The sequence below is a fragment of the Armigeres subalbatus genome, chromosome 3, assembly GCF_024139115.2.
Source record: "Armigeres subalbatus isolate Guangzhou_Male chromosome 3, GZ_Asu_2, whole genome shotgun sequence".
Lineage (NCBI taxonomy): Eukaryota > Metazoa > Arthropoda > Insecta > Diptera > Culicidae > Armigeres > Armigeres subalbatus.
In genome coordinates this window covers 426,907,090-426,933,178 of record NC_085141.1, presented here as the reverse complement: position 1 = coordinate 426,933,178, position 26,089 = coordinate 426,907,090, and the positions used below count along the sequence as shown (strand labels likewise).

Genomic DNA, 26,089 nt, shown 5'->3' with positions numbered 1-26,089 from the left:
ATACATACAGGCCCATATAGGTCATGCACATGATTTACGGTTTAGATATATGCAAACCGTATGTTCTAAGTTCTCCAAAGCATTCTGGAGTTCAGACGAATTGGCTATCAAGACAACTGGGCTCAATACAAAACCAATAACAATACATGGTGCCCATACAGGTCCTTAGAGGCCATGTGCATGTTTCACGATTTAGACATGTTCCAAACGTATTTTCTAAGTTCTATAAATAATTCTGGAGTTCAGATAAATTGGTCTTCAAAGGCAAATGACCTCAATAGAAAGGCAATAGCAACCCATGGGGTCCATACAGACCTCTAAAGGCCATGTGCATGATTTACGGATTAGATATGTCAAAATCGGATATTCTAAGTTCTTCCAGCCATTCTGGATTTCAGGCAAATTGGTCACCCATACCCAAACAGTGGCTTGGAGGTCAGCGCATGACTAACGATTTAGATATGTCCAGATACCTTAGATTGCCCAAATCATCCTGGAGTTCAGACAAATTGATCTACGAAGACATCTGAGATCGGTACAAAATCAATAGCAAGTCAGCTGGGCTCGAATTGAAACCACTAGCAAACCATGATGTCCCCATAGACCATTAGAGACCATGCGCATAATTCATATTTCGTATATGTCCAAATCGGATATTATAAGTTTTTCAAATCAGTCTGGACTAAATCAACTACGCTCGCTACAAAATCGATAGAGACTTCTTCTTATTCATCAGGCCCTCGATTATTATCTGCATGGTTGAACACCCAAGAGATGGACACCCAAGGGATGGAATGCCAATGAGAAGAAGAAGAAATAGAAGAAGAAGAAGGTTGATGATAAGAAATTACCAAATACGACGTGCTAAATCCTCCAATCCTCTTTGCTGTTAAGACCAATTAGTCCCCCATGCCAATAACGCCAGGTACACAACCGATAGCAAGTTATTATGTCCATTTAAACAAAACAAAAACTGCTATTATTTTGAACAATTTGACCTAGTGCGTAGTTTTTGAACGCGTCATTCGAAAACATGATACCTAGTATGTGTAAATTTCCACATATTTGTAGCTCACTGCTAAAATTTCAGCTCAACCGGTCATCGGGGTACAAAACGGAAAAAACGGTTCCCTCTGCTATTATTCTGAACACGGGTGTATATATGAACACACAATTTAGATATGTTCCCATATGATAATCTGAGAGCTCAAAATATCATATTTGGACGAACCAAGATTGTAAACCGTAAGCATTGCCGATAGTAGCTTGAATATATTGGGTTCCTATCGGTTCCTATCCAATTTGACTTTGTACATCAATTCATCTGAACTCTTTAGTGATTTAAATATTTAATACCATATGTTGCTATTGGTTTTGTACCGAGCACAATTGATATGATAGACCAACTGGTTTGCATTCTAGAACGATTTGAAGAGCTTAGAATATCCGATTTGGACATAACTGAATCCTAAATCATGTGCATAGCTTCAAGGCGGCTATATGAACATCATGGATTGCTATTGGATAAGTATCGAGCCCAGTTGCTTTGGTAAACCAGATGGTCTAAACTCCAGAATGATTTGGGTAGATTAGAATATTCGATTTGGACAGATATAAATCGTAAACCATGCACATTGTCTCTGAGCGCCAATAGCCAATAGATTGCTTTAGGCTTTATATCAACCATAGTTGACTTGAACATATTATGGATACGTCTAGAACGTAAATTCACATTGCCTGTAAGGGCCTATTTGAGCTCCTATTGGCTTTGTATTGAGCCCAGTTGATAAGGTAGATCAATAGTTCTGAACTTAGGGGCCTTTCACAAATTACGTAACGCTGTAGGGGGAGAGAGGGGGTCAGGCCGAGCGTTACGATCCATATAAAAAAATTAAACCGTCCATACAAAAAGTGTTATGTGGGGGAGTGTGGGGGATCAAAATCATCAAATTTAGCGTTACGTAATTTGTGAAAGAACCCTTAACAATGATTTGGAGAACCGGTTTAGATATATCTAGATCGTAAATTATGCACCACAAACCCTCTAAAGGCCTGTATGGACACTATTGTATGTTACTATTTGGAGAGCTTAGAATAGTCGTTTTGGACTTATCAAGATTACAAATCATGCATATGACTTCTAAGGCTCTGTTTGAAAACCATGGGTTGTTATTGGCTTCGTATTATGCCCAGATGACGTGGAAGATCAATTGGTCTGCACTCAAGAATAATTTGAAGTAAAAAAAAAATAAATATAAAAATAAAACATATGATTCAGACATATCTAGATCGTTAATCATGCGGATTGCCTCTAAGGGTCTGTATGGACACCATAGGTTGCTAATAGCTTTGTATTGAGCCCGGTTGTCTTGGTACACCAATGTGCATTAATTCCGGAATGATTTGGAGAATTTAGAACATTCGATTTGGACATATTTAGATAATGAATCATGCATATGTTTTCTAGGGCTCTAGATCAGCAGGTCTGAGCTCCATAATTATTTGGAAAACTTAGAACATCCAGTTTGGACATATCTAGATCCAATCCAATATCTAGACCAATTCGTGTGATCTCCAGAATTATTTGGAGAACTTGGAACATCCGGTTTCGACATATCTAGATCGTGAATCATGCACAAGGCATCTAAGGGCCTGTATGGGTTGTTATTGGCTTGATATCAAGCCCAGTTGTCTTGGTAGACCTATTTGTCTGAACTCCAGAATGATTTAGAGTACTTAGAACATACGGTTCGGACATATCTAGATCGTAAATTATACAAATGGCTTCTAAGGGCCTGTATGGGTTGTTATTGGCTTGATATCGAGCCCAGCAATCTTGGTAGATCAATTCGTCTGAACTCCAGAATGATTTGGAGAACTTAGAACATCCGGTTTGGACATATCTAGATCGTAAATCACGCACAAGGCCTCTAAGGGCCTGTATGGGTTGTTACTGACTTGATATCAAGCCCAGTTGTCTTGGTAGACCTATTCGTCTGAACTCCAGAATGATTTGGAGAACTTAGAACACCCGGATTAAACATATCTAGATCGCAAATCATGCGCATGGTCTCTAAGGGCATGTATGGGCACCATGGGTTGCTATTGGTTTCGTACCAAGCGTAATTGATTTGGTAGGCCAAGGCTCTAAAATCCAGAATGGTTTGGAGAACCTAGAACAACTATAGAAATATTGTCTGCATTCATGATTCATCATTACTGAAATAGTATTATGTACATTTCTGAGAAAAAACAGTAATAAAATCGTCCATTCGCGATATTCGTGTGCAATTTTCGTCCATATAAAAGTGGCCAACTGACGATCCTTCCTCCAACGATTACGAGATGTAGGTGTGGCCGATCAACAATCTGAGGTCAGTTTCGAAAAATTTATGAGCTGACGATTATTTTGGTATATAAACATGTGAATTTGGCTATGAAATGTCCGAGATATTGCCAGGTCAAATCCGGGTCAATATGACCCGAACACCGTAAGTGTGAGTTTTTTTGAGCACTGTAGGAAGGTCAAAAGCTTTATACTGGATTTCGATGAGACCGACAATTTTATCCGGACCTACCCTGCGTCTTAAAATGGTGCACTCATTTTCATGATCAAAAGCCTTTTCAGGATGGTTTGGAGCGTTCATTAAGACGTCTTGCATCCAGTTGGTCGAATAATTCGTAGTGTCTTATAGATAGTGACAAATGGTTGATGCATCTTGCACAAATAGCATTGGGTTAGATTTGAGCATCTTTTCTGATATACATTCGACCGCGGAAGCTTTGTTGGATTTCGTGGTTGGGATAGCCTAAAGGCTCCCACAGGCCTAAGCGATCATCGCCAGGACGGCGCCAGGTAGTGACCGCGGTTCTATCGATGCAGGTCACTGCAGGCAATGTTCCTTTTACACTGCCATACTAACGGCGACTGTATCGAGGACCACCAAGCGATAGAATCGCGTCGAGACTCGTCGCGTGTCTTTGGAAGAACCATAGTTCTCCCGTATTGCATTGGTAGGGCCACAGAGCTAATATGGGTAATGTGTAGACTAATTGCGGCTCATGTCGAGATGTTGATGGTTGCTTGGGCGTTACAATCTGAAGAAGTTATTCGAAGTTCCCAAACCAAAGATTTAGCTTATCGGTAGGGTTAATGAGTCAACTAACCTGTTGCATCTTTTTCGCTCGTTTCGAAAAAGGCATTCTTGATGGCCCCTCGTCTAATGGCTTTTGTTGTCTGCATTTGAAAGACTTTCACCACGATAATAGAAAGAAAAACTATCTGTATCAAACAAATAGTCAAACAAACAAGTACCGTGCAATGACAAGTAATAGATTTAAAGCATTCCCATTTTATCTTTTTCTTTCTTTCACAGTAAAACAGGGACGCAACTTGATTCCAATGGATCCGAACGGTTCCAGCGATCCGTACGTCAAGATCAAGCTCATTCCAGACGCGGACAATGTGAAGAAGAAAACCAAAACCATCCGAGCGTCACTGAATCCGGTGTGGAATGAAACCATTTCATTGTAAGTTTGCCGAATTTTTTTAAATAAATTTTGCAATATTAGAGTTGCTCATTTTGTGCTCATTTTCTATCGTAGTGATCTCAAGCCGGAGGATAAGGACCGCAGGATTCTGATCGAGGTGTGGGATTGGGATCGCACCTCGAGAAACGACTTTATGGGCTCACTGTCGTTTGGAATCTCAGAAATTCTGAAAAACCCCGTCGACGGTTGGTTCAAACTGTTGACCCAAGAGGAGGGCGAGTACTACAACGTTCCGGTACCGGAGGAAGGAACCGATCTGGTGCAGCTGAAGAGCCAGATGAGGGTGAGTAAAAATTTCGATAATGTCTTGTTGGGGTTGATCTCTCAATTGGGCCGTTGATCACGCAGAAAACATCCATTTCAAAGAAGGCACCTGTGCTTTGCGACAAGGACGTTCCTCACAACATGGGCAAGAAGGATGTGATACGGGCTACGGATTTCAATTTCCTAATGGTACTGGGCAAGGGCTCGTTCGGTAAGGTCATGCTGGCTGAACGGAAGGGCTCAGACGAGCTGTACGCCATCAAGATCCTGAAGAAGGACATTATCATTCAGGACGATGACGTCGAGTGTACAATGGTGGAGAAAAGAGTACTGGCATTGTCCAGTAAGCCACCGTTCCTGGTGCAACTACATTCCTGTTTCCAAACCATGGTGAGTGATTGTAGCTACTTTTTACAAATCTACTGAACTCTGCTTGTACGATTTGGTTAAATACTGTACTTTATTCAGCAGTATACAAAATGTAAAATTGATGTACTGCCAATTTCAGTGCAATGAGTTTAGTTTTTAATCCGATTAAGTAATAATATTACAGTTTTTTTACGTTGCTATGAATCCATGTAAATCATTGCAAAAAGTAACAGCTATCACTATCGAAATCTTACACAGGACCGATTGTACTTCGTCATGGAGTATGTCAATGGTGGAGATCTCATGTTCCAGATTCAACAGTGTGGCAAATTCAAAGAGCCCGTGGCAGTGTAAGTAAACATAATCAAATGATCTGTTCATTACTCACTCAAATAGGAGTCGTTTTGTTATTCCAAATTAGTAGTCTAAACCATATTTCTCACCATTCCAAATCGTGGTCAGCCAGATATTAAAACAAGTCAAACAGAATAACACAATTTCCTGAAGCAACATCATGCTTCGTAGCTCAATGGGCGTGATATACACAGCCATAGTTCTTGAGGTCTGAAGGCAATGGCCACCTTCGGTCGTTCGTTATCGTGCCGAAAGAAAGGAAGCGATAATTAGTTTTGCCCAAGTCGTGTCGTCCATCTATCCACCCGGTCGGTCGTCTGTAGCGTTGCGATGGCACTACGCCCGGTGTTACGTACCGTACCACCATAGTAGCAGTCAGCTGGTCGGGCCATTCATAGAAACTACCGTCAGCGTTTGACCAGTGGCGACGTCCGCTCTACCGACGCGTGGCTGTGACACGATGGACGCGCGGTGATTTTCGATCTTAATTATGCTGTTGTTCCGCCTTCACGCAAGCTTTCAATGGGTTAAGGCGTGATAGTTGATCGGTCACGCAATTTCACGGACGGCAACCAACGGACGGGACGGTTGGCTTTTGGGTTCTTCCGAGGGGTGAGTGTTTTTTTTTTCTTGCTGCGAGTGTGTCCGCGATAATTACGGAATAATTATTTCGTTGTTGATGAAAAACAATGAACGATTTATGGCGAAATTATATGGCTGGAGAGAGTAAAAACTTGTAATTGAAAACACGGATTGTGAATTAAAAAGGGTAACTGTCTATGCTTGTAGTGATTGTTTTATTGATGGAACTTTGTCAACAGTTTTATGATTTAGTTCATAGCTAGTTTGGGAGTTTGTGGAAAATTGGAAGTATATTATAACGCATATTTGTCTATTATAAGTCGAATATCTATCTGCACTTATGCAAGATTATTGAGAATATGATAGTGTTGGAGTTATGGTAGTCAATCATTTTGATCATTGGATTGGCAAACATTTACCTACGAAAATCATTTTCCTTGCTTTGTGCCTATTAGCTATGCTTGATTGATTATGCACTTCGAAGTTTCTAGCCGTGATTGGCCGAGAAATAACAAATATGCGCAGCTCAACAATTTAATAGCTTTTATGAAAAGATATTTTAGTTACCAGATAAAGATTTTCGCTTCAATTCCCCTTGGATAATGATACCGGCCACGTCCTCACAGTCAATTTAGAGAGGAAAACTATTAGTTATTGTATATTACGTGTTGGTTATATCTATTATATATTTGAAAATAACTCATTAAATTTGTTTACATATTTGCTATTTTATTATCTCCGTTATCTGTGAAAGCTGTTTCGTTTCCGAGCGTTTCTAAAGCAGATAATAGGGCAATTATTAAATAAAAAACACTTATAAGGACGTGACCAGGTGTGTGAAGAAAATCAGGTCTGAATCATTTGTTTGAGAAACTACATAAATCCATTTTACACAATTCCGAGATAAAAAAAACTGTTTTTGAACAAAAGCAATTTTTCGTTTTCCCGTTTTTTTTTACCAGAATACGTATTTTTGGACGAGGATTCAGAATATATAACAATTTAATTTCGACCTAAAATGTCACATATGCAGTTGCTCAAACAGCGATCCGGCAGAATCTACAATACTAGTGGATATGTTTATCTCTGCAACTCCATCCACGATTTGTGCAATTTGTTGTTTTATGCAATGCTAAGAGAGGAAAATTTGTTCGACTCTCATTGCTACACAAGCCCGAGGGATACTTTGCATCTCCGTGAGCGCCACGGGAAAGGAATAGTTGAGAGCGACTGATTAATTATTTTTACAAAGTTTTATCAAAGTAATTTACAAAGCAGAACTAAGCATTTCGATGCAAACGTACAAACTTGCACTCTTTCCTTTGCCGCACAAAACAGAGCATAACTCCCGGTTCTGCGTCCGATACGAAACACGTTGAATTGCGAGCTCGATTTCTTGAAGAATGTCGCCAGTTTGCGAACAAAGCAACGTGAGCCTGTCAATGTCGGTGTTATCGCTGAATGCGTCGCGGTATCATAAAGTCGAAGGTCATTGGGACGAATGATCATTAGGCCGAATAAGAAGAAAGAAGTGAATAGTGGAAGTGATAAATGAGAAGTAAGTAGTGAGTAGTGATAAGTGATAAGTAAGAAGTGAGAAATAAGAAGTGGTAGTTGAGAAATGCGAAGTGATGAGTGAGAAATAAGTAGTGAAAAGTGAGTAGTGAGAGGTGGGAAGGAAGGAGAAAGAGGATGATGGAAGAAAGAAAATGTTGAAGGAAGAAGAGGAAAGAAGGAAGATACCAGTAAGAATCCAGAAGCAACAAGGGAAAAAAAAGAAGGAAGGAGGAGAAAAGAAGAAAGAAGAACTTTGCCCTGTAAGCATAAGCAAAGGCGTAAGATTGCCAATCCGGAGATGGCGAGTTCGATGCTCGGTCCGGTCAAGGATGTTTTCGGGTGGGAAACATTCTCGATTCCCTGGGCATAGTGTATCCATTGTACTTGCCACACAAAATACACACTCATGCAAGGGCGGGTATAGAAAGTCTTTCAAATAATAACTGAGGTAAGGTTAATAGAAGTTGAAAAGCAGCCAAAACTCTAGTTGGAATCTACATCCATTGAAGAATAAGAAGAAGGACAATAAGAAGAAGAAAGAAGAAATAAGAAGGATGATGGAAGAAAGAAGAACGAAGAAGGAAGTTGGAAGCAAGAAGTAAGAATCAAGAAGGAAGAAGTAAGAAGGAAGGAGGAAAAAAGAAGAAAGAAGAGGGAAGAAGGAATAAGAAAGAAGGAGGTGAAGAGAAATAAAGAAGGAAGAGAAAAAAGGCATAAGGAACAATAAAGAAAGAAAGAGGAAGAAAGCATAAGGAAGGAGGAAAAAAGAATAGGGAAGAAGAAAGAAGGAAGAAGGAGGAGGGAAGAAGGAAGCAGGAAGATGGAAGAAAGATGAAGGTAGAAGGATGAAGGATGAAGGAGAAAAAAAGAAAGAACGAAAAAGGAAGCAAAAAATAAAAATCAAGATGGAAAAAGGAAGGAGGAAAAAGGAAGAAAAACGTAAAAAAAGAAACTTATAAAGAAGAATGAGGAAGAAAAAGCAAAGAAGGAGGAAGAAATAAGAAAGTAGAAGGAAGAAGAAGTAGACAAGAAGGAAGAAGAAAGAAATAAGAAATAAAAGGCAGGAGGAACAAATAAGAAGAAAAAAGAAAAAAGAAGAAGAAAGAAATGAGAAGGGCGAGAAAGAATTTAAGATAGAAGAAACGAGAAAGATAAAGGAAGATGGAGAAAAGTAGAAGGGAGAAGGAAAAAAGGAGAAGGAAGAAGGAAGAGGAAATAATGAAGCAGAAGAAGAAGAAGAAGAAGAAAAAAGTGAGAAGAATGAAAGAAGCAGCAAGAAGGAAGATATGACTTCTTGTTTCTCATCTCTCAATTCTCACCATTCGGCCCAAACACATTGAGGATGATGTTAGTCCCAAACACCATCTGTTGGTTCTCTGTGTAATTACAGCTGACCTGGCAATAACGGAGTAGCAACCATGGGCGGTCAATCATGCTCATGCTCATGCTCTCAATTCTCACCATTCGGCCCAAAGACCTTCGGCCTAATGGCATCTACCTATCGTGCAAATTAACCACCCCCACCCCTAAAATAACAACAAGAAACTCATTTGTTTCAACTCTGTAGGTAACTTGATTATTATATTTTGAAGCTTCAGAAGTGAACACTCATGTGAAGTCACTTGATGAAGGGTCTAACAAAAGTTGCCAACATAATAACATGAGGATCTTTCAAACTCAGTGTAAGCAGATCCTCTTTGCGATAATTCAACTCTTTGCGCTTTATATAGCACCAGTTCTCCACATTTGTAGCAATGATGGGTAAGGGTCGTTCGGCCGAAAGCAATTTTGCTGAGTAATGCGTTAGGCCGGATGTCATCTGGCCGAATTTCATTTGCCCGAATTGAACGTTTGGCCGAAAACGGTTTGGCCAAACATGTCATTTGGGCGAATGCAACACATCGCCGAAAGGGAAATATGGCCGAACTGGTAATTTGGATATGTCGTTTGCTGAACAGATTATATGGCCGTCACATGAGAAGTGAAAAGTAAGAAATGAGATAAGAATAATCGAATTTTTCACTGCTCACTTTTTAAAGTGAGAAGTAAGAAATGGGGACTGAGAAGTCTCACCTCTCACTTTTCCTTTTTTTATTCTTGGTGAGAAATTTCTCAGTGAGAAGTGAAAAATGAGGAGCGAGGAGTGAGAAATGAGAAGTAAGTCGACTCACTTCTCACTTTTCACAGTGCGAAATGAGAATTGAGTTATGAGAATTAAGAAGTGAGCAGACACGAAAGACCATCACCTTGCCGTAACCCTCTGCGCGTTTCAAAGGGACTCGAGGTTTTCCCTAAAACTCGAACTACGCCCACCACCCGATCCATCGTCGCCTTGACCAACCGCATCACTTTATCCGATAATCCGGTTTTCATGCATTAGCTGCCTTAGCTGGTCCCGATCGATTGTATCATATGCGGCTTTGAAGTCGATAAATAGATGATGCGTGGGCACGTTGTATTCGCGGCATTTCTGCAATACCTGACGTAATGCGATTGCGCGGTGGTTGCTACAATCCTGCTTATCGCCCTTTTTGTAGACGGGACACATGACACCTTCCATCCACTTCTGCGGCACAACCTCATCCTTCCAAACTTTGGTAAGGGGCCGTACACTAATTACGTAAGCATTTTTTCAGGGTTTTTCAACCCCCTCTCCCCCCATGTAAGATTTTTCCCATACAAATTATTTTTTATTTATATGGAGCGTAAGAAAATGGCAGACCCCCCCTCCCCCCATAAGTGCTTACGTAATTAGTGTATGACCCCTAATTACTCAGTGCAGTGCTCTATTTAGTGCCGCACCACAGTGTTTAAACAGCTCTCCTGGTAGTTAGTCAACTCCAGAGGCTGTGTTACCTAAGTCCTGGTGTTAGGTGGGACGCTAAACAGACCTGACACGACGGCCTTCCTACGAGACAGGAGGTTTATGCAGGCTCAATAAGTCGCCACATCAAATGTAACCAAACTCGAAACAATTGTTGTATTTGGTCGAGAAGTTCGTAACCTGGTGACGTCTATCGAAGCAGCAAATCTTAAAGTGCATCTTTCAAATCCGATGCTACTTTACGATCTGGTGGGAAAACTGTGACCCAGCCTTAGATTGGAAAATTTGGGATTGTATAGTGTATACACAGCGCATTCAGTTTGTGACCCTAAAGGCATTCAGACGATACTCTGACAGTGGCTTGACATGTCAGTTTGCCGTCGGACACAAATCACTCGGAGGACTTCAATAAGACTAAAAAGAAGGAGAAGAAACAAGACAGGATAAACTAGTCGTAGAATCGAGGCCAGGCTTGTAAAATGTCATCTGCATGTCATTTGACTAATTTGTTCATAACTTTTTTCAGAAGCAAAATTTACTTCATATTTTTGGATGTACCCATAACGCTTGAGTAGGGCCTTATTTTTGTTCAAGGGCACATTGCTCTAAATATTACATCTGAGGCTGGAGAGTGAAAACTTTCCAAAATGTCACGTGTCATTTGACATAATGTCATTTGAATGACATTTTGCCTCCCACGCCCCAGATTACATATTTACAGCAATGTCTTATTAGACAATGTTGTAGGCACATTAAAGGGCTATAAGTTAGACATACCACAAGAGCCGATAGCTAACTTCTGAACAAGTTCTTGAAATATTATACAATCGAATGCAAATGACATTTTACAACACTGATCGAGGCCATGTGCTCGATGTCAGAAGATCGGCCATAAATTACGAAACGGCGACAAATTCAGAAATATTTCGATCGCTGATCGATGGTTCTTTGTGGAGAAAAACGAGCTGTGCCAACGTTGTTTGACTGTGTACTCCATCATAAGTTGTTACATCCGGGAAAGAACAAGCGAAATACCATCAGCAAATCTGTTACCGTAGTTACTGCACACTATCTTCAACTAACTTCAACTGTTTTGATACTTTCCGGTGATGCTTTTTGGAAATGGTACATCGCTGAGAGTATATGCCTTTCTGGACGATGGCTATTGGACGTCATGTCATGTTGGACGCTACTAGGAAATTTCATCGCGATCGGACTGGGTCTTAAGGCGATCAGCAACCATTTGACGTCCAACCAATGACGTCCAATATAACCAGATTAGAAGCAGGATTGAAAAAGAGTATTGCTGGATAAAGCGATTGTCCGAAACCAATACAAGTATCACATTGCGGATGTACAACGGTTGAGGAACTTGGACTACCTCAGCAAAGTCTTGTTTATAAGCCGTGGCCATGCAATTTCCTCACCTTCAAGGCCTGCCAGTACATATTTATCAAAACGCGAAACCACAGATTCTCATCGGGCTAGCAGATGCCAAGTTAAAGTTACCATTGAAAATCAGGGAGCGTTGGCATGAAGAACCTGTTGCTTCGAAGACTCGTCTGGGTTGAATATTCGGCGGGCGGTGTTCTTCCTCGGTGAACGTACGAGTTTTGGCAGCGAGATAGATCAAACGCTTCACGATATTGTCAAAGAATATCTCGACAGTGAAAATTTCGGAATTGTCGGTTCATGTCCCACAGAATCTCTGGAGGATCAGCGGGCACGAAAAAATTTTCAGGATACTACCAAAAGAACAGAAAACGGAAGGCTTGAAACCGTTAAAATGACCAAAAAGATATCAAATTAGATAATCATATTCGGCGATTTCACAACATCAAAACCACTACGATGGAACTGCATTGCTGCTCCGGTTGCAAGTTACGGTTGCAAGCAGATACGGAATAAAAGATCACTGCCTGTAGTAAGTGCGAACACGGTGGCACCTCAGCTGTTTTGGAGTACCTGGTGATTTCGAAGGTCCAAGGCGGTGCAATCAATCTTTTACGTTCTGCGACTCTGTAGCACCATCTGTTTTGTCAGTAAAGTCCACTTCAAGTGCCTACCTGAGACTCAAACAACTACAAGAGTTGAATGCTTTGGAAGAAAAGCTTCAGCTAGAGAAAGCCGACCGTGAACGTAGGTTCCTAGCGATAAAACATATTTTGGAAGTGGAAGTAGAAGCCGAACGGGCGGAAGGCGGAAGTTGATGCATGGGTTGAAATCACGAAGAACTCGAAAGATGTGTTCCAGCCTACGAATGATTTCGTTCGGCTTCTACTTCTACTTCTGCTTCCAAAATACTCTTTATATTTCACTTCTCTTTCCTCACTTTGAAAAGTATGTGTATGTGTATAGCGCCTTGCTTTGCGAGCTTTTTCCGGTTTGTTTGGGTCGACGGTTTTTTCATCCTCAGGGAATTCACTTCTATTAAAAAACTAAATTTCGCATACTAAATGAATCAATTTTTATCGTCGCACAATGTTAGTCAACCCGCTCTTTAATGGCTCCCATCATGTACTGTAAGCCAGAGAAAACAAATGCAATGGAGTAGGCACTTCCCTTTTTTCTGCAGCCAGCCCGTAGTTGTGATCGTTCGTTCGGCTCAAAGTACGTCGAGTACGCCAAGTTCGTAGTTTCATTACTTTTGGAGATATATTACTATTTATGCCTACAAACTTTGAACATGTTCATTAGAGTGATTCAAATTTTGACTTTTTTGCTCCCCTATGCTTAAACGATGGCATTTGCCATTTTAATAATCGTCCTAAATTTTTAGCTTATTTGGATGTAATTTGACTGAGCACAAGCAGTTTAAAGCTTATATGAAAATTACTATGAAAACAGTAACTTTTGTGAAAAACCGTTCCCCATCATTGCCCATTAAGCTCTAAAAGTGTATGAATACGTTAGCAACATAGAAAATTTAACAAGGGAAATATCGTCGTTGTTGCTAAACGATTTGATGCTGGCAACAAAAGTTATTAGGGAAATACTGAATTGTGGGAAATTCATTTTAACACGTAAAAGAATAACATCAATATCAATAATGAGCACTTCTGTTTTCTTTATAGTTTTGCTCACAAAAGTCAGAATGCTTCGCAACAACAACTGACTTTCAGCTTAGGATCTATTCTATGATAGTGATGCGTTACATATATTCAAATAGATTCTGGGCTGCTTCATGAAACGATTCTTTACATAAATGGCAATTCTCATAGTAATTTTCATATAACCTTTAAACGGCACGTGCACAACCAAATTACATCCAAATCAGCTAAAAATTTGGGAAGGCTATTAAAATAGTAAAAACAATCGTTTAAGGATAGGGGAGCGAAAAAGTCAAAATTTGAATCACTCTAATGTTCATCATATACATACATATAAAGGCATATGGAAACGCATGATGCATTGTTTGATCAACTCTTTGGAACTAAACTTATTGTGCAAAAATTAAACGTTTATAATATTCTGCATACCAGTGAGAGCATATTTGCATGAAGTTATGATCAAATAAAACCTGGCATGATGTTGTCTGCCACAATTAACTCCTTGTCAAGTTACAGTTATATCAAATAGGGGAACTAGGTTTAAAATGCGCCAGTCAGCTAATACGAGCCATTGCATTTTCTGGGTTAATAGGCTAAATTAAGTTTCAAAACCGATGGCAGCTGACGCCTAAACATGTTTTTAGATCAACAAATTAAAAATAATAGTCAAGACATCTATAATAAAAATTTTAAAAATAAATTTGTCTTTTTCCGCCTTTAGATAAAATTGAAGCTTCCGTTCCCTTAAGGATTTTCCACTAGATAAAAACATTTTTTCAATAATCTTTCACATGTCTGGAAAAACAATTCAGTAAAGATTTTGCCAAGTTATTGAAAAGTTAACTTTACTACATTTTTCATAGAAAAACACACATTTTAATAAAATCTCTACATGCATGATAAAACGCGCCCATCTGATGTGCTTGACTATGGAGGTCATAGTTTTAGAAAGGGCGTGTGCCAATAATAGTTTATTTTTAAATAATTATCAATTAAAAAGTAAAAAAGTAAGAATTGTAAAGTGAGAAAATAAAAATGAAAAGTGATGAGTGAGAAGTTATGAGTGATGAAAAGTGAGAAGTGAGAAACATCAAGTAAGAAGTAGAAATTGAGGATTCCAATAAAAATCACTCAATAGTTTTATAATCAATCGTGAATTGTAAGCTGAGATTTGGGATATGAGAACTGAGGAGTGTGATGGAAGAAGCGTGAAAAAAGAATGAGTACCGTGGATAATCAAATTTCGGACACACTCAAACTTCGGACGCATCAATTCGTATGGGAAATTTTCTAAAATATTTCATTGAAATGTTTCGTTAAGCTGGATCGAAAGGACTAATAGTTTTAGCTTGTTTTAGTATAGTTACGTTGTAGTAAGACATGTTAATTCAATGCGGCGAAATGATTAAAAGACAGTCTGAGCTGTGCAGCAAGAAATGTTTTTAATTATTCTTCCCGGTACTGTGTAATCAGGTGTCCGAAGTTTGAATCTTTTTGTCCGAAATATGAATCCAACTCCGCCGGTGTCCGAGGTTTGAATCAAAGCCGGACATTTTCATCAATTGCAACCATTCTTCGCTATATCTTGCACATATTAAATACGTAGTTCAAAATTGAATACTATACTTAGTGATTGAAATGGTGATTTAAACGGTATGATTTAAAATGTGAGTAAACAGGATGATTGTATAGCAGAAAGTGCTTAAGCGTCCGAAGTTTGAGTTTGCCCGGTATTAGACCTCTTCATGTTTTCAAAAAGTATCAAAAATTCAACCGGTCAACCCAGAATCACAATTCTTATGCTAAAATAAGTCTCCTGTCAAATTTTCAGAAATCCTAACGTGCAAATTCATGACAAATGTTCAGCTTCTAATTTTTAAGAATCTAACGGTAAATCGCACATGGGGAATTATATTACTCAAATTTCCAGGGAAAAAAGAGGAATAATAATATAATAAATTAACAATCATTTGTCATAAACTCAAGAATTTTGAAGAACAATGACTTTTGGGGGAAACAGTATTTTTATGCACTTAAAAGCTTAAAAATCACTTTAACATGGACAAAACGTGAACGGAACGAATCGCAATGTTTACAAGACTTGTAGAGCACACCAATAGCTTCCGTATAGAGGTTGTTGCGATAGTTTTTGGCGTTTATATCTCATGTTAGATTTTTTCCAAAATTAAAAATAGCCCAAAAACACTAAATCGACTTGAGCCACCTCGAAATTTTATCCGAATTAGCTGAAAATTTGACAAGAGACTTATTTTAGCATAAGAATTGTGATTCTGTTCTGGGCTGACCAGTTGAATTTTTGATACTTTTCGAAAACATGAAGAGGTCTAATGAGTATTGAGTAGTGAGAAGCGATAGGCAAGCAGTAAGAAGTGTGAAATAAGATGTGATCAGTGAAAAGCGAATAGCAAGTAGTGAGGTGAGAAGTAATAAGCAAGATACTGTGAGAAATGTGTGTGTGAGAAATGAGCAGTAAAAAAGCATAAAGATTAAAGAGGAGTATGACAATTGATAAATGGAATGTGAGTAGTGAGAAACGCGACGTGAGAGGTGCAAGGTACAAGATGTGAAATTACAGAATAAAGAAAAAAGCGAGAAGAGAGACGAACGGAGTGTAGTAAATAGTATGCAAACTACTCAGAATAGAGTTTTTTCAGCATAGATTTTTGGGCATCCAAGAAATCCCTGGAATAAGGGCTAAAGATCTACAAGCGTAGCTGAAGGTCAATCGGACTGTTTCAATTATGGCACATGTCCTTCTGGATGTGTAGAATAGAATGAGCCAACGTAAGTGATTATGGGTCATTCAAGAAATCCCTGGAGTTGGGCCTTAAGATCTACACGCGACACTGAAGATGCATCGGACTGTTTTAAATGTAGTACATGCCCTTTTGGATGTGTAGAATAGAATAAATCAACGGCAGAGGTTTTCGGTCATCCAAGAAATCCCTGGAGTTAGGTTCTCCGATCTACATGTGAAACTAAAGATCAATCGGACTGTTTTAAATGTGGTACATGCCCTTTCGGATGTGAAAAATAGAATAAGTCAACGATAGAGGTTCTCGGCCATTCAAGAAATCCCTGGAGTTAGATCCTCAGATCTACACGCGTAACTAAAGATCAATCGTACTGTTTTAAATGTGGTACATGCCCTTTTGGATGTGTGGAATAGAATAAGTCAACGGCAGAGATTTTCAGTCATCCAAGACATCCTTGGAGTTGAGTCCTCAGATCTACACGCGTAACTTAAGTTCAGTTGGACTGTTTAAATTATGGCACATGTCCTTTTGGATGTGTAGAATAGAATGAGCCATCGTAAGAGATTTAGGGTCATTCAAGAAACCCTTGGAGTTAGGCCTTAAGATCTATAAGTTTATAGTTTCTAGTAATAGTAAGTATAGTAGTAAGATCTATAGTTTCAAATGTGGTACATGCCTTTTTGGATGTGTAGAATAGAATAAGTCAACAGCAGAGGGTTTGGTCATCCAAGAAATTCCTGGAGTTAGGTCCTCAGATCTACACGCGTAACTAAAGTTCAGTCGGACTGTTTAAATTATGGCTTTGGACACATTCTATTCTATGCATCACAAAGGGCATGCTCCATATTTGAAACAATCCAAGTAACCTTTGGTTACGCATGTAGATTTAAGGCCTTATTCCAGGGATTTCTTGGTCGACCAAAAACCTATGCTGGCAACGCGTTCTATTCTATGTATCATAAAGGGCATGTGTCAGTTTTGGAACAATCTATTTGATCTATAGTTACGCATGTAGATTTAAGGGCTTATTCGAGGAATTTCTTGGACGACCAAGAACCTATGCTTGGAACGCGGTCTATTCTATGCATCACATAGGGCATGTAGAATATTTGAATCAATCCAATTGGTCTATGGTTACACATGTAGATCAAAAGGCCTGATTCCACGGATTTCTTGGATGGCCAAGAACGCATACTGTGAACACATTATATTCTATGCATCACAAAGGGCAGGTACCATATTCGAAACAATCCAAGTAACCTTTAGCTACGCATGTAGACCTAAGGGCTTGTTTCAGGAATTTCTTGGACGACCAAGAACCTATGCTTGGAACGCGTTCTATTCTTTGCATCACAAAGGGCATGTTATAAGTTAAAGAATAAACATATCTTGTATTCACACATCAACTAATCACACGTAAATTTAGCAAAAAAAATGATTAAAGTTTCATAAGCTTTCGTTGCAGTGAAAAAGAGAATAGGACTTTTCATAAATTGATACTTGATTATTCTGCAGGGTTGTTAACGTTAATTAACGATTAACGCCGTTTCGATAAACCGTTGACGTTGATTTTAACTTTTAACGAATATTCCGTTGATTTTTTCAAAACGTTTGTTAACGACAACGTTAACGCAATGCGTTAATTTAACGTCAACGGCTGCGTTATTTTCACGTTAATGTTTGCAGTTGAATTCAAATTTTGAAGTTCTAAATTATGTTTGTCTATTGTGTACATTAGCATGATTTATCGAAATTATTCGTGATGATATTGCTGCCCAAGCAAATCTTTTCTTTATATTCCCATGCCTAATTTTTAATACAAGATTTTTTCTGTATATTTTAGTTATGTACCGAAAATTGAATCATACAAGTTGGGGAAAAAATTTCATTACTGTCTAAGTAAATCTACACAGATAAAAATATGTTGTGATTTTAAATGTATTTTCATGCACATATTTGGAGCAAGCAAATAAACGTAACATTCAATCGATCTTACTGTTCCTCTAAATCGAAATAAATTTAAATCGAGCCTGCTTGTAAAAATCATTCAAATTTAATTGAATATCGAGTGTTTATTCGTTTGTTGGGACTAGATGCAATTTTACACGTCGTTGAATATTCAAAATTATTTGCTGTGTACGTTTCTCAAGGGGAAAAAAACTATGAATGTATACTATACTAATAAATGTTATATATTTCAGTCAAATGATCGAATTAATAGTAAAATTAATAATTATGTACATATGTTGAAATATTCTATGAAACGTAACTGCAAAGACATTATTTTACAATATTGTTGTTAGCACACATAAGTGCTTGTATCTCCAAATTGGCATCTGACAAGTTTGCTCTATCGGCTTTAAAAATGCTTCCAACTAAAGAAAATAATCTTTCAACACTAGCGCTTGAAGGAAGAGCTGTGTTATAATGCAAGAAAAATTTTCCTAATCTTTTGAATGGTTTCTTGCTCTTCTCTCCGAAACAGTCTTCAATACTCGTCTGACTACTTGAAGAGAGAAATCGTGCAAGCTCCTCTTCTATTGATTCTTCATCGGGAATTGCAGAATGTCTTGAAAGCGTGGAATGGTTTAGCCCGAAAAACAACAAATCTTCATCTGGTTCTTCAAATCCGCCTGACCGTTCAGCTTCAAATGTTTGAAAGGAGTTATTACAATGCACGTTCTCAGTGGCATGACGAACACACGGATGAGTGCCATCATCAACTGCTTTCATCTGCTTCAAAAGCAAGTCCTGTATGATACCCTCAGATGAATGAACATTTAAGCCATCCCAATCAATTTTGAAACAAGGAATCAAAGATGTGGCTACCAAAAGATCTTCTTCAGTCATCATACATCCAAATCTTCGCTCTGAATTTATTGATCGAATAATTTCATTCAATAAGGGAACGCAGTACTTTAATGGCTTTCCTTTCATTTTCCGACGATCTTCTAGCTGGCGGAGAAGACTATGCACAGTGGGTAAAAGATACCCCAGAAACATGTACTTTACTTTTTGGAGTAAATTTAAGGCATATGCAACTGGGTGTGTTACCCATACATATTCCTGGAGATATGTTAACTCGGATGGAAGAAACTTTGAAAATCCTGCTCGATCGATTACTTTTTCAACGTTTTCAACATTCTTGTCGTACAGCTCACAGATCTGTAGAAAAAAAGATCAATAAAGGCAACTCGACATACAACTAAGCATTCTAACCTGTTGTCTTGCTTTATATTCCGAATTCCACCTTGTTTTACAAGGCGTAATAAAGCATACGCCTATTCCGGCCTTTATTATCTCCGCTACTGCAGACAATTTATTCTGTAGACGCCACCAAGTTTTCAATTTCTTTTGAACAGCTGCTTTCATTTTTGACAATGGACTGCTCTTCTCGCTTATGTTCTTGAACCCATCATGAGATGTCACTAAATTCAGAATGTGACTGGCACACCTTTGGTGAGGTGGGAGTAACACAACATTCTCGAATACTTCCAGATTCGTCAATAACTCATCGACATCTACTGATTCCAAGTAATCGGTTTCGTCGTCCTCAAAATCAATCTCATCTGTAACAAGAACAAGAACATACAAAAAATAATAATAAATGTTGCATCATGATTATAGAATTATATAATGGCTTATAAATGTTTTGCCTCAAGAAGTTGTAAAATATTTGATTTCTTTAATTCATTCATATGCAAGGCCAACTATATTTAAAAGGTTGACTGACATCTTAACAATCAAATAATATAAACGAATAAAAACAAATTAAAACTTACCATTCAAAGGACTTCTTGCAGCAAAATCCTTAAAAGCTTTCCTGAGATTTGCTGCGCTATCTGTGGTACATCGTCTCACCTTTTCTGCTATGGAAAAGTCGCGGTGTACCTTATCGATGGCCTCAGCGAGTGCCTCGGCAGTATGTCTTCCGTAAATTCTACGAAGCGCTAAAGCAGCCGATTTCCTTTCCATCGTTGTTTCATCTATCCAGTGCACCGTCATTCCAAGATAGCTTCTTCTGAATTTAGTCCAGCAATCGGCCGTCGTTGCCACATTGCTGGCATTTGCAAGCTGAGATTTCAAACCACCTAACATTCTTCGGAATCGGCCATCCAAACGCTGCATCAGTGTTTGGCGGCAACTAACGTTTATTTCTTTAGGTAATCCTAGCAGAACTAGTTTTCTGAAAAAAGGTGACTCTACGGTACGAAAAGCAAGTCCATCGTTGATAATGTATTCATCTACGACATCATCAACATCTTCTTGAGTGACTGGCGCTTCCGGTTCATTTTCCGAACATCGGATTTTTTTTCTTCCGCTTGCAAACTCGTTTTTCAGCTCCTGATCCGCAAATTCGTGCTTCCGCTGATGAAGTGAGTATAAGAATTATAGAGCCTAGTTTACAGCTCAATGAAACTTACCTTAAGATGGCTTTTCAAATTCGAAGAAGATGTGAACGCACACTTTATCACGCAATATTCTGGGTCGCACAATTTGCATCGAGCTTCAAAATTTTTCGTGCTCTTCTGCTGTACAAAATCGAAGTATATATTGAAGCCATCCCAAGGCATTCTTGTAGTTTCGTTCACGGCCATTTGAAATCTTGAAAATACGTTAGCTACAAAATGTCCGTGGAAATACTGACAAGTTTTCCTTGCTTCTACGACTATTTATACTCATGGGTATGCTTTTTTTCATTATCCATGCATACAAGGATTATCCATAGAAACGTATTGTTTACCAACGTAAATTAAAATCAACGCCAACATAACGTGATTCGATAGCGTTGATTCAACGCAAATCGTTGACGCTGACGATAACAACTTTGCAAATCAACGCAACGCCGTTGACGTTAATTTATGCAAAAGTTAACGTTAACGGCGTTAATCGTTGATTAACGTTAACAACCCTGTTATTCTGTCAGTTCACTGTTGTCAGTTCACATTTTTAGGCTGGCGCGTTTTAACCTCGGGGTGGCGCGTTTCAACCCGCATGGTTTGAAATTGCACGAAAATGCAGCGCTTCAAAATAAAATCGTTTTCTCGGAATACAATTGGTTTTTCCGTATTATAGATGGTAAGTTAAATTAGTGGTTAACACATTAGAAGTACATAATTTCGACCATTATCATCGTTAAATTCGAAGATTTGCTTAGGGGGCGCCTATTGAACATCCCTCCCCTATGCCTAAAAAATCAATAAAAACTGTTATAACTTTCTTATTTTTCAAGTTTTTAGTCGCAAAAGTCACCAAATTGCGTATCTTAATGGGCTTCGTGGCCGTGCGGTTAGCGACGTCAATCGTCTAGACGCATAGGTTATGGAGCGTGGGTTTGATTTCCGCCCCGGTAAGGAGAAAACTTTTCGTGATCGAAAAATTCTTCACCGGTCCACTGAGTGTTATGCGTCCTGTCCGTTGTCTAGGTGTTAAGCGTTCAGTCTGTACGAACTCTGGTCGAAGACGGTGTTCCTGTCTTTATTTTATTAATATTATCTAGAACTTCACAGAAAATGCAAAAAAATAGAAATGAAAAAATAATAAAAAAGATTTAATGAAAAAAAAAAACATTTCAAAGGCATAAAACGTAACATATCTCTAAAAATAATGAAATTACGAACTTGGCATCTTCGACGAAGTTTTTCAGGGGAAGTTTTGCTACAACTTTTGTGGAATTTATCTTTTCGGAAAATGGTTTAGACGCCTAATTTCATATGAAAAGTTAAGATGTGTTTCAATGCAAAACTTCAATATTGATACTGACGGATACTTCATATACGTTATTCAGATTCTACGCATCGGAAATCGCCATCGGGCTGTTCTATCTTCACACACGGGGCATCGTGTACCGCGATTTGAAGCTGGATAACGTCCTGCTGGACCAGGACGGACATATCAAGATCGCCGATTTTGGCATGTGCAAGGAGGGTATCGCCGGTGACAAAACGACCAAGACATTCTGCGGCACACCCGACTACATTGCCCCGGAGGTAAGTCTTGAATGGAATGCTTAGTAGTTCCGATCTCATGTTGTTTGATATTTCGCAGATTATTTTATATCAACCGTACGGAAAATCTGTGGACTGGTGGGCCTACGGAGTGCTTCTGTATGAAATGCTGGTCGGCCAACCGCCATTCGATGGCGAAGATGAGGAGGAACTGTTCGCAGCCATTACCGATCATAACGTGTCATATCCGAAAAGTTTAAGCAAGGAAGCCAAAGATGTCTGCAAAGGGGTAATGAAAAATGGACTGTTGTGATAAAATAGACACAATCAAACCAATTTGTTTTACTTTCCGAACAGCTGTTGACGAAGAATCCACAGAAACGTTTGGGATGTGGCGCCCGCGGTGAAGAGGACGTCCGAGCTCATGCCTTCTTCCGTCGTATCGATTGGGAGAAGATCGAGAATCGTGAGGTGCAACCCCCGTTCAAGCCGAAAATTGTAAGTTGCGTTAAATTTAGGTTTTTCAAACAATGGTTGCAAATAAATTTGTTTGAATTTTTAGAAACATCGCAAAGATGTGTCGAATTTCGATCGTCAGTTCACCTCGGAGAAGACGGATCTGACACCGACAGATAAGCTGTTCATGATGAATCTGGACCAGACCGAGTTCAATGGGTTCTCCTATCTCAATCCGGAATTTGTGCAACACATCTAAGGAATTTAGCTTATTTTTCGAATGGCGTCAATGCCTGTTCCACAAATTCGGAAGGAAAGATTCCCTGCTCAACATCAACCACCAAAAGAATGATCGATCGTTAGCTAGAAGCCAAGCATGGCAGGTGCGAATCCAAAGATGTGCGAAAAACCCCAATTAGATGTCGTAAGAGAATCGTAATAGGAATCTTCTACCTAGCGTGATGTTATCCTCCCCGAAAAAAAAACACACACACAAAAACACACTTTTGTATGGCACTTCAGCCAGATTTCCAGCGAGTGTGTTTCTAAATATGCTTACTTTCGGTCTTCCTTTTGCTGAAAACAGAAAACAATGTTTAAAACCATTCAAAACGAACAAAAATCGACACCAAAATGCTCAGCATCGCACTGGAAGTAGCATTGCTTGTGCATAGGGGAAAGTTGTTCCCTCTGATTTTCCACCTATTTGAGATAAAAGTAAGGGAATGCTAGTTTATTACGCTAGCAATATTGTTGTGAACATTGAAACTGAAACTAACATAAAATCCAGGCCAAATAATCTTGTAGAACTGTTACTTCTTCTATTTAGTGTGGCACCTTGTTATTTACTATACACCACCACCACCCGTTTTATATTTTAAGAATGAAAACAATGTGAAAACTTTTTGGACTATTATTCCATATACAAAACACAAGAAGAGCAAAAGATTGATTCTATTTAACTAGCGGAATAGCAGAAAACCCATTGATGTTGATGATAAGCGAAACCAAACCAGCAGATTATATACTCACTAGGAAGCGCACTGATGGCGGAGAGCGCAGTGCTGCCAGCAGTGCGGAATCATTGTCAACTATGAATATTTGGCATCACTTACCACAGAATTCACGAACCGAGATAATCTTGTCGGATCGCGAAATAGAGTTTTTTTTTCTTTGTTGACTGTTTCTCGTATGAGTTCTTGCCAATATTTCGCTTGCCTTCAATTGTCAAACAGAGCTATACAAATCGATACAAATAGTAATCGATATTCACATTTGACCTCACACCAAGCGGTTGCTAGGCTATGAATTGTCTCATTATTAAAGCAATCATCTACATATTACTTAATCAGGCTGGTTAAAAAAAAATGGCAGGAAAAATGTCTCTTTATTCTTCGGATTTGAATTTGGATAAATTTGAAAAAAAAAATGAATTATCGAAACATACTTTAACAAATATAATGAGTTGCTAAATATTTGTATTTTTTTTGCCACCTACGTTACTGGAAGAGCACTAGAGCATGAGTTTTGAATAATATTCCAAAACATACATAATTCAGTATTGACATACTCCTCACAGATCTGCCACAATGACATAAAATATAAGCAATGTTTCGAATCTACTAAGAAAGATTTTGATACCAATAATACTCTTATGATGGGGGAGGTCAAAAAAATTCCAATCAAAAATTGACCAACAATCAACTTGAGCCACCATCAGCAGGGCCTTGCTTTGAAGTCGCGCATCTTTCCGCTGGATTATGGAAAGGATCAACGCATTCGTCCAATTTCGAAAATGGTTCTATAATCACTTCAAGACCGTTAACGAGCGCATGTTTTGATGTCGATTTCAAATATCCACTGCTTATCTTTTTTTTTTATCTATTTGGGTTATCAGTTTCCGGCAGTTGGCTTTGTAGTATTGAATTGATTGTTGACGATAGAGATCTATTCAGCGGCAATTTACTTATACGTCGCTAGTTGTAACTTTGAATGCTACGGAAAATTAAAAAAAATGATAAATTTAAAAGATAGAAATGGGCAATTCGAAATCCTGAAAAAAAGCTATCGCCGAAGCAATCGTAAAGATATTAACAATTTTAAAAGTTAAATCTGCATTAAAAATATAAACAATTTCTGTTATTCCATGCTAATGCAATATGTCCGAAACTAATTCAAAATATTGCTTCTGCGCAGTTCCTTCCTCGATGTTCTTCAGAAGGGAAAGGTATGAAAATAATTTGTTATCCCACTTGGCGTTTTGAGTGATATGGTTTTGCTCCATCTAAAGTAGTGCGTCGAATTTAATGTTATGGGAGGCGGCATCACGCCTTTTGCAATCGTTAGAGCTGGCGGTGTTGAGTGCGACGTAAATTTTTTTTTTTTTTTTTTTTTTTGTGTCTTTATTAAGGAGACTTTCAGCCCGAGGCTGGCTCGTCTCCGGGTGAATTTATTTCATGCATACAAAAAAGCTTTGTCGATGTACAATCTATTGAGCAGCATTGCTTGTACAGCTAATTTTTTTTCGTGGAAATTTTACTCACTTCTTTTTAAATGGAATAGGTTGGGTTGTTGATTCCGTTGCACTGGCACATAAACGTGTCGAAGCCTTAAAAATCTTGCCGTGGGACAATATTCATGCCGATTTGAGCGAGGAACCATGGCGCCTCCAGCTCGCCCAGAAGAGTGTTGGCAACATATGTGGCTCTCATATCATTCCGTCTCTTCTGCAGTGTATCCATACCTAACAAACGGGATCGGTTCCCATAAGGTGGCAGGTCGTTGGGTGTTTGCCAAGGATTCTTCCTTGGCGCATACTTCATGAACTTTGATTGACTTGTCTCAATTCTTTCGATCCAGACGCTATGAACAGGACTCCATACCACAACTGCTATTTCAAAGATAATCCAAACTAAGCGAAAGTAGAGTGACCTCAGACAGTATGGATCACGGAACTCCGAAGAAATCCGGAAGATGAATCCTAAATTCCGATTAGCTTTATTGATGACGTGGGTGTAATGTTCACGAAAGTTTAATTCCGAATGGTAAATGATATGATGGTGCACTTATTCACACTGATGATCACGAAATTACGTCTACACCAATCCACAAATTTGCCGATGAACATTTGCAGCAATCGACAGTCGTCTGGCGACTTATTTATTTTATTTATTTTATTCGTTATATTTATGTAACGTAAGATTGACAATCTTTTTAAATGTTACAATGTGAATGTATACAGAAGGATGAGTAATTCAAATTTTTCACCTGATCTTACAACTTAACTGTGCAATGTAGGTCTAATTCAAACAATATTGTGTATTCATGTTTAGTGCGCGTCATTCAACTCTAACAGCA

The 26,089-nt window shown here is 38.7% G+C and overlaps 1 protein-coding gene across 6 annotated transcripts in view; it reads left to right on the top strand.

The window, feature by feature from the left end:
* The window catches only part of LOC134227452 (protein kinase C, brain isozyme-like), a 242,618-nt gene extending 218,940 nt beyond the window's left edge, over positions 1-23,678 (top strand). For all 6 annotated transcript variants that reach the window (XM_062708954.1, XM_062708957.1, XM_062708953.1 and 3 more), the window contains 8 exons: positions 4,377-4,530; positions 4,606-4,834; positions 4,900-5,205; positions 5,443-5,534; positions 22,117-22,318; positions 22,377-22,565; positions 22,634-22,774; positions 22,839-23,678. In XM_062708954.1, the coding sequence (XP_062564938.1) occupies positions 4,377-4,530; positions 4,606-4,834; positions 4,900-5,205; positions 5,443-5,534; positions 22,117-22,318; positions 22,377-22,565; positions 22,634-22,774; positions 22,839-22,991 (1,466 nt within the window). In that variant the 3' untranslated portion in view covers positions 22,992-23,678. The remainder of the gene's footprint in view (positions 1-4,376; positions 4,531-4,605; positions 4,835-4,899; positions 5,206-5,442; positions 5,535-22,116; positions 22,319-22,376; positions 22,566-22,633; positions 22,775-22,838) is intronic.
* Positions 23,679-26,089: the final 2,411 nt, after the last annotated feature.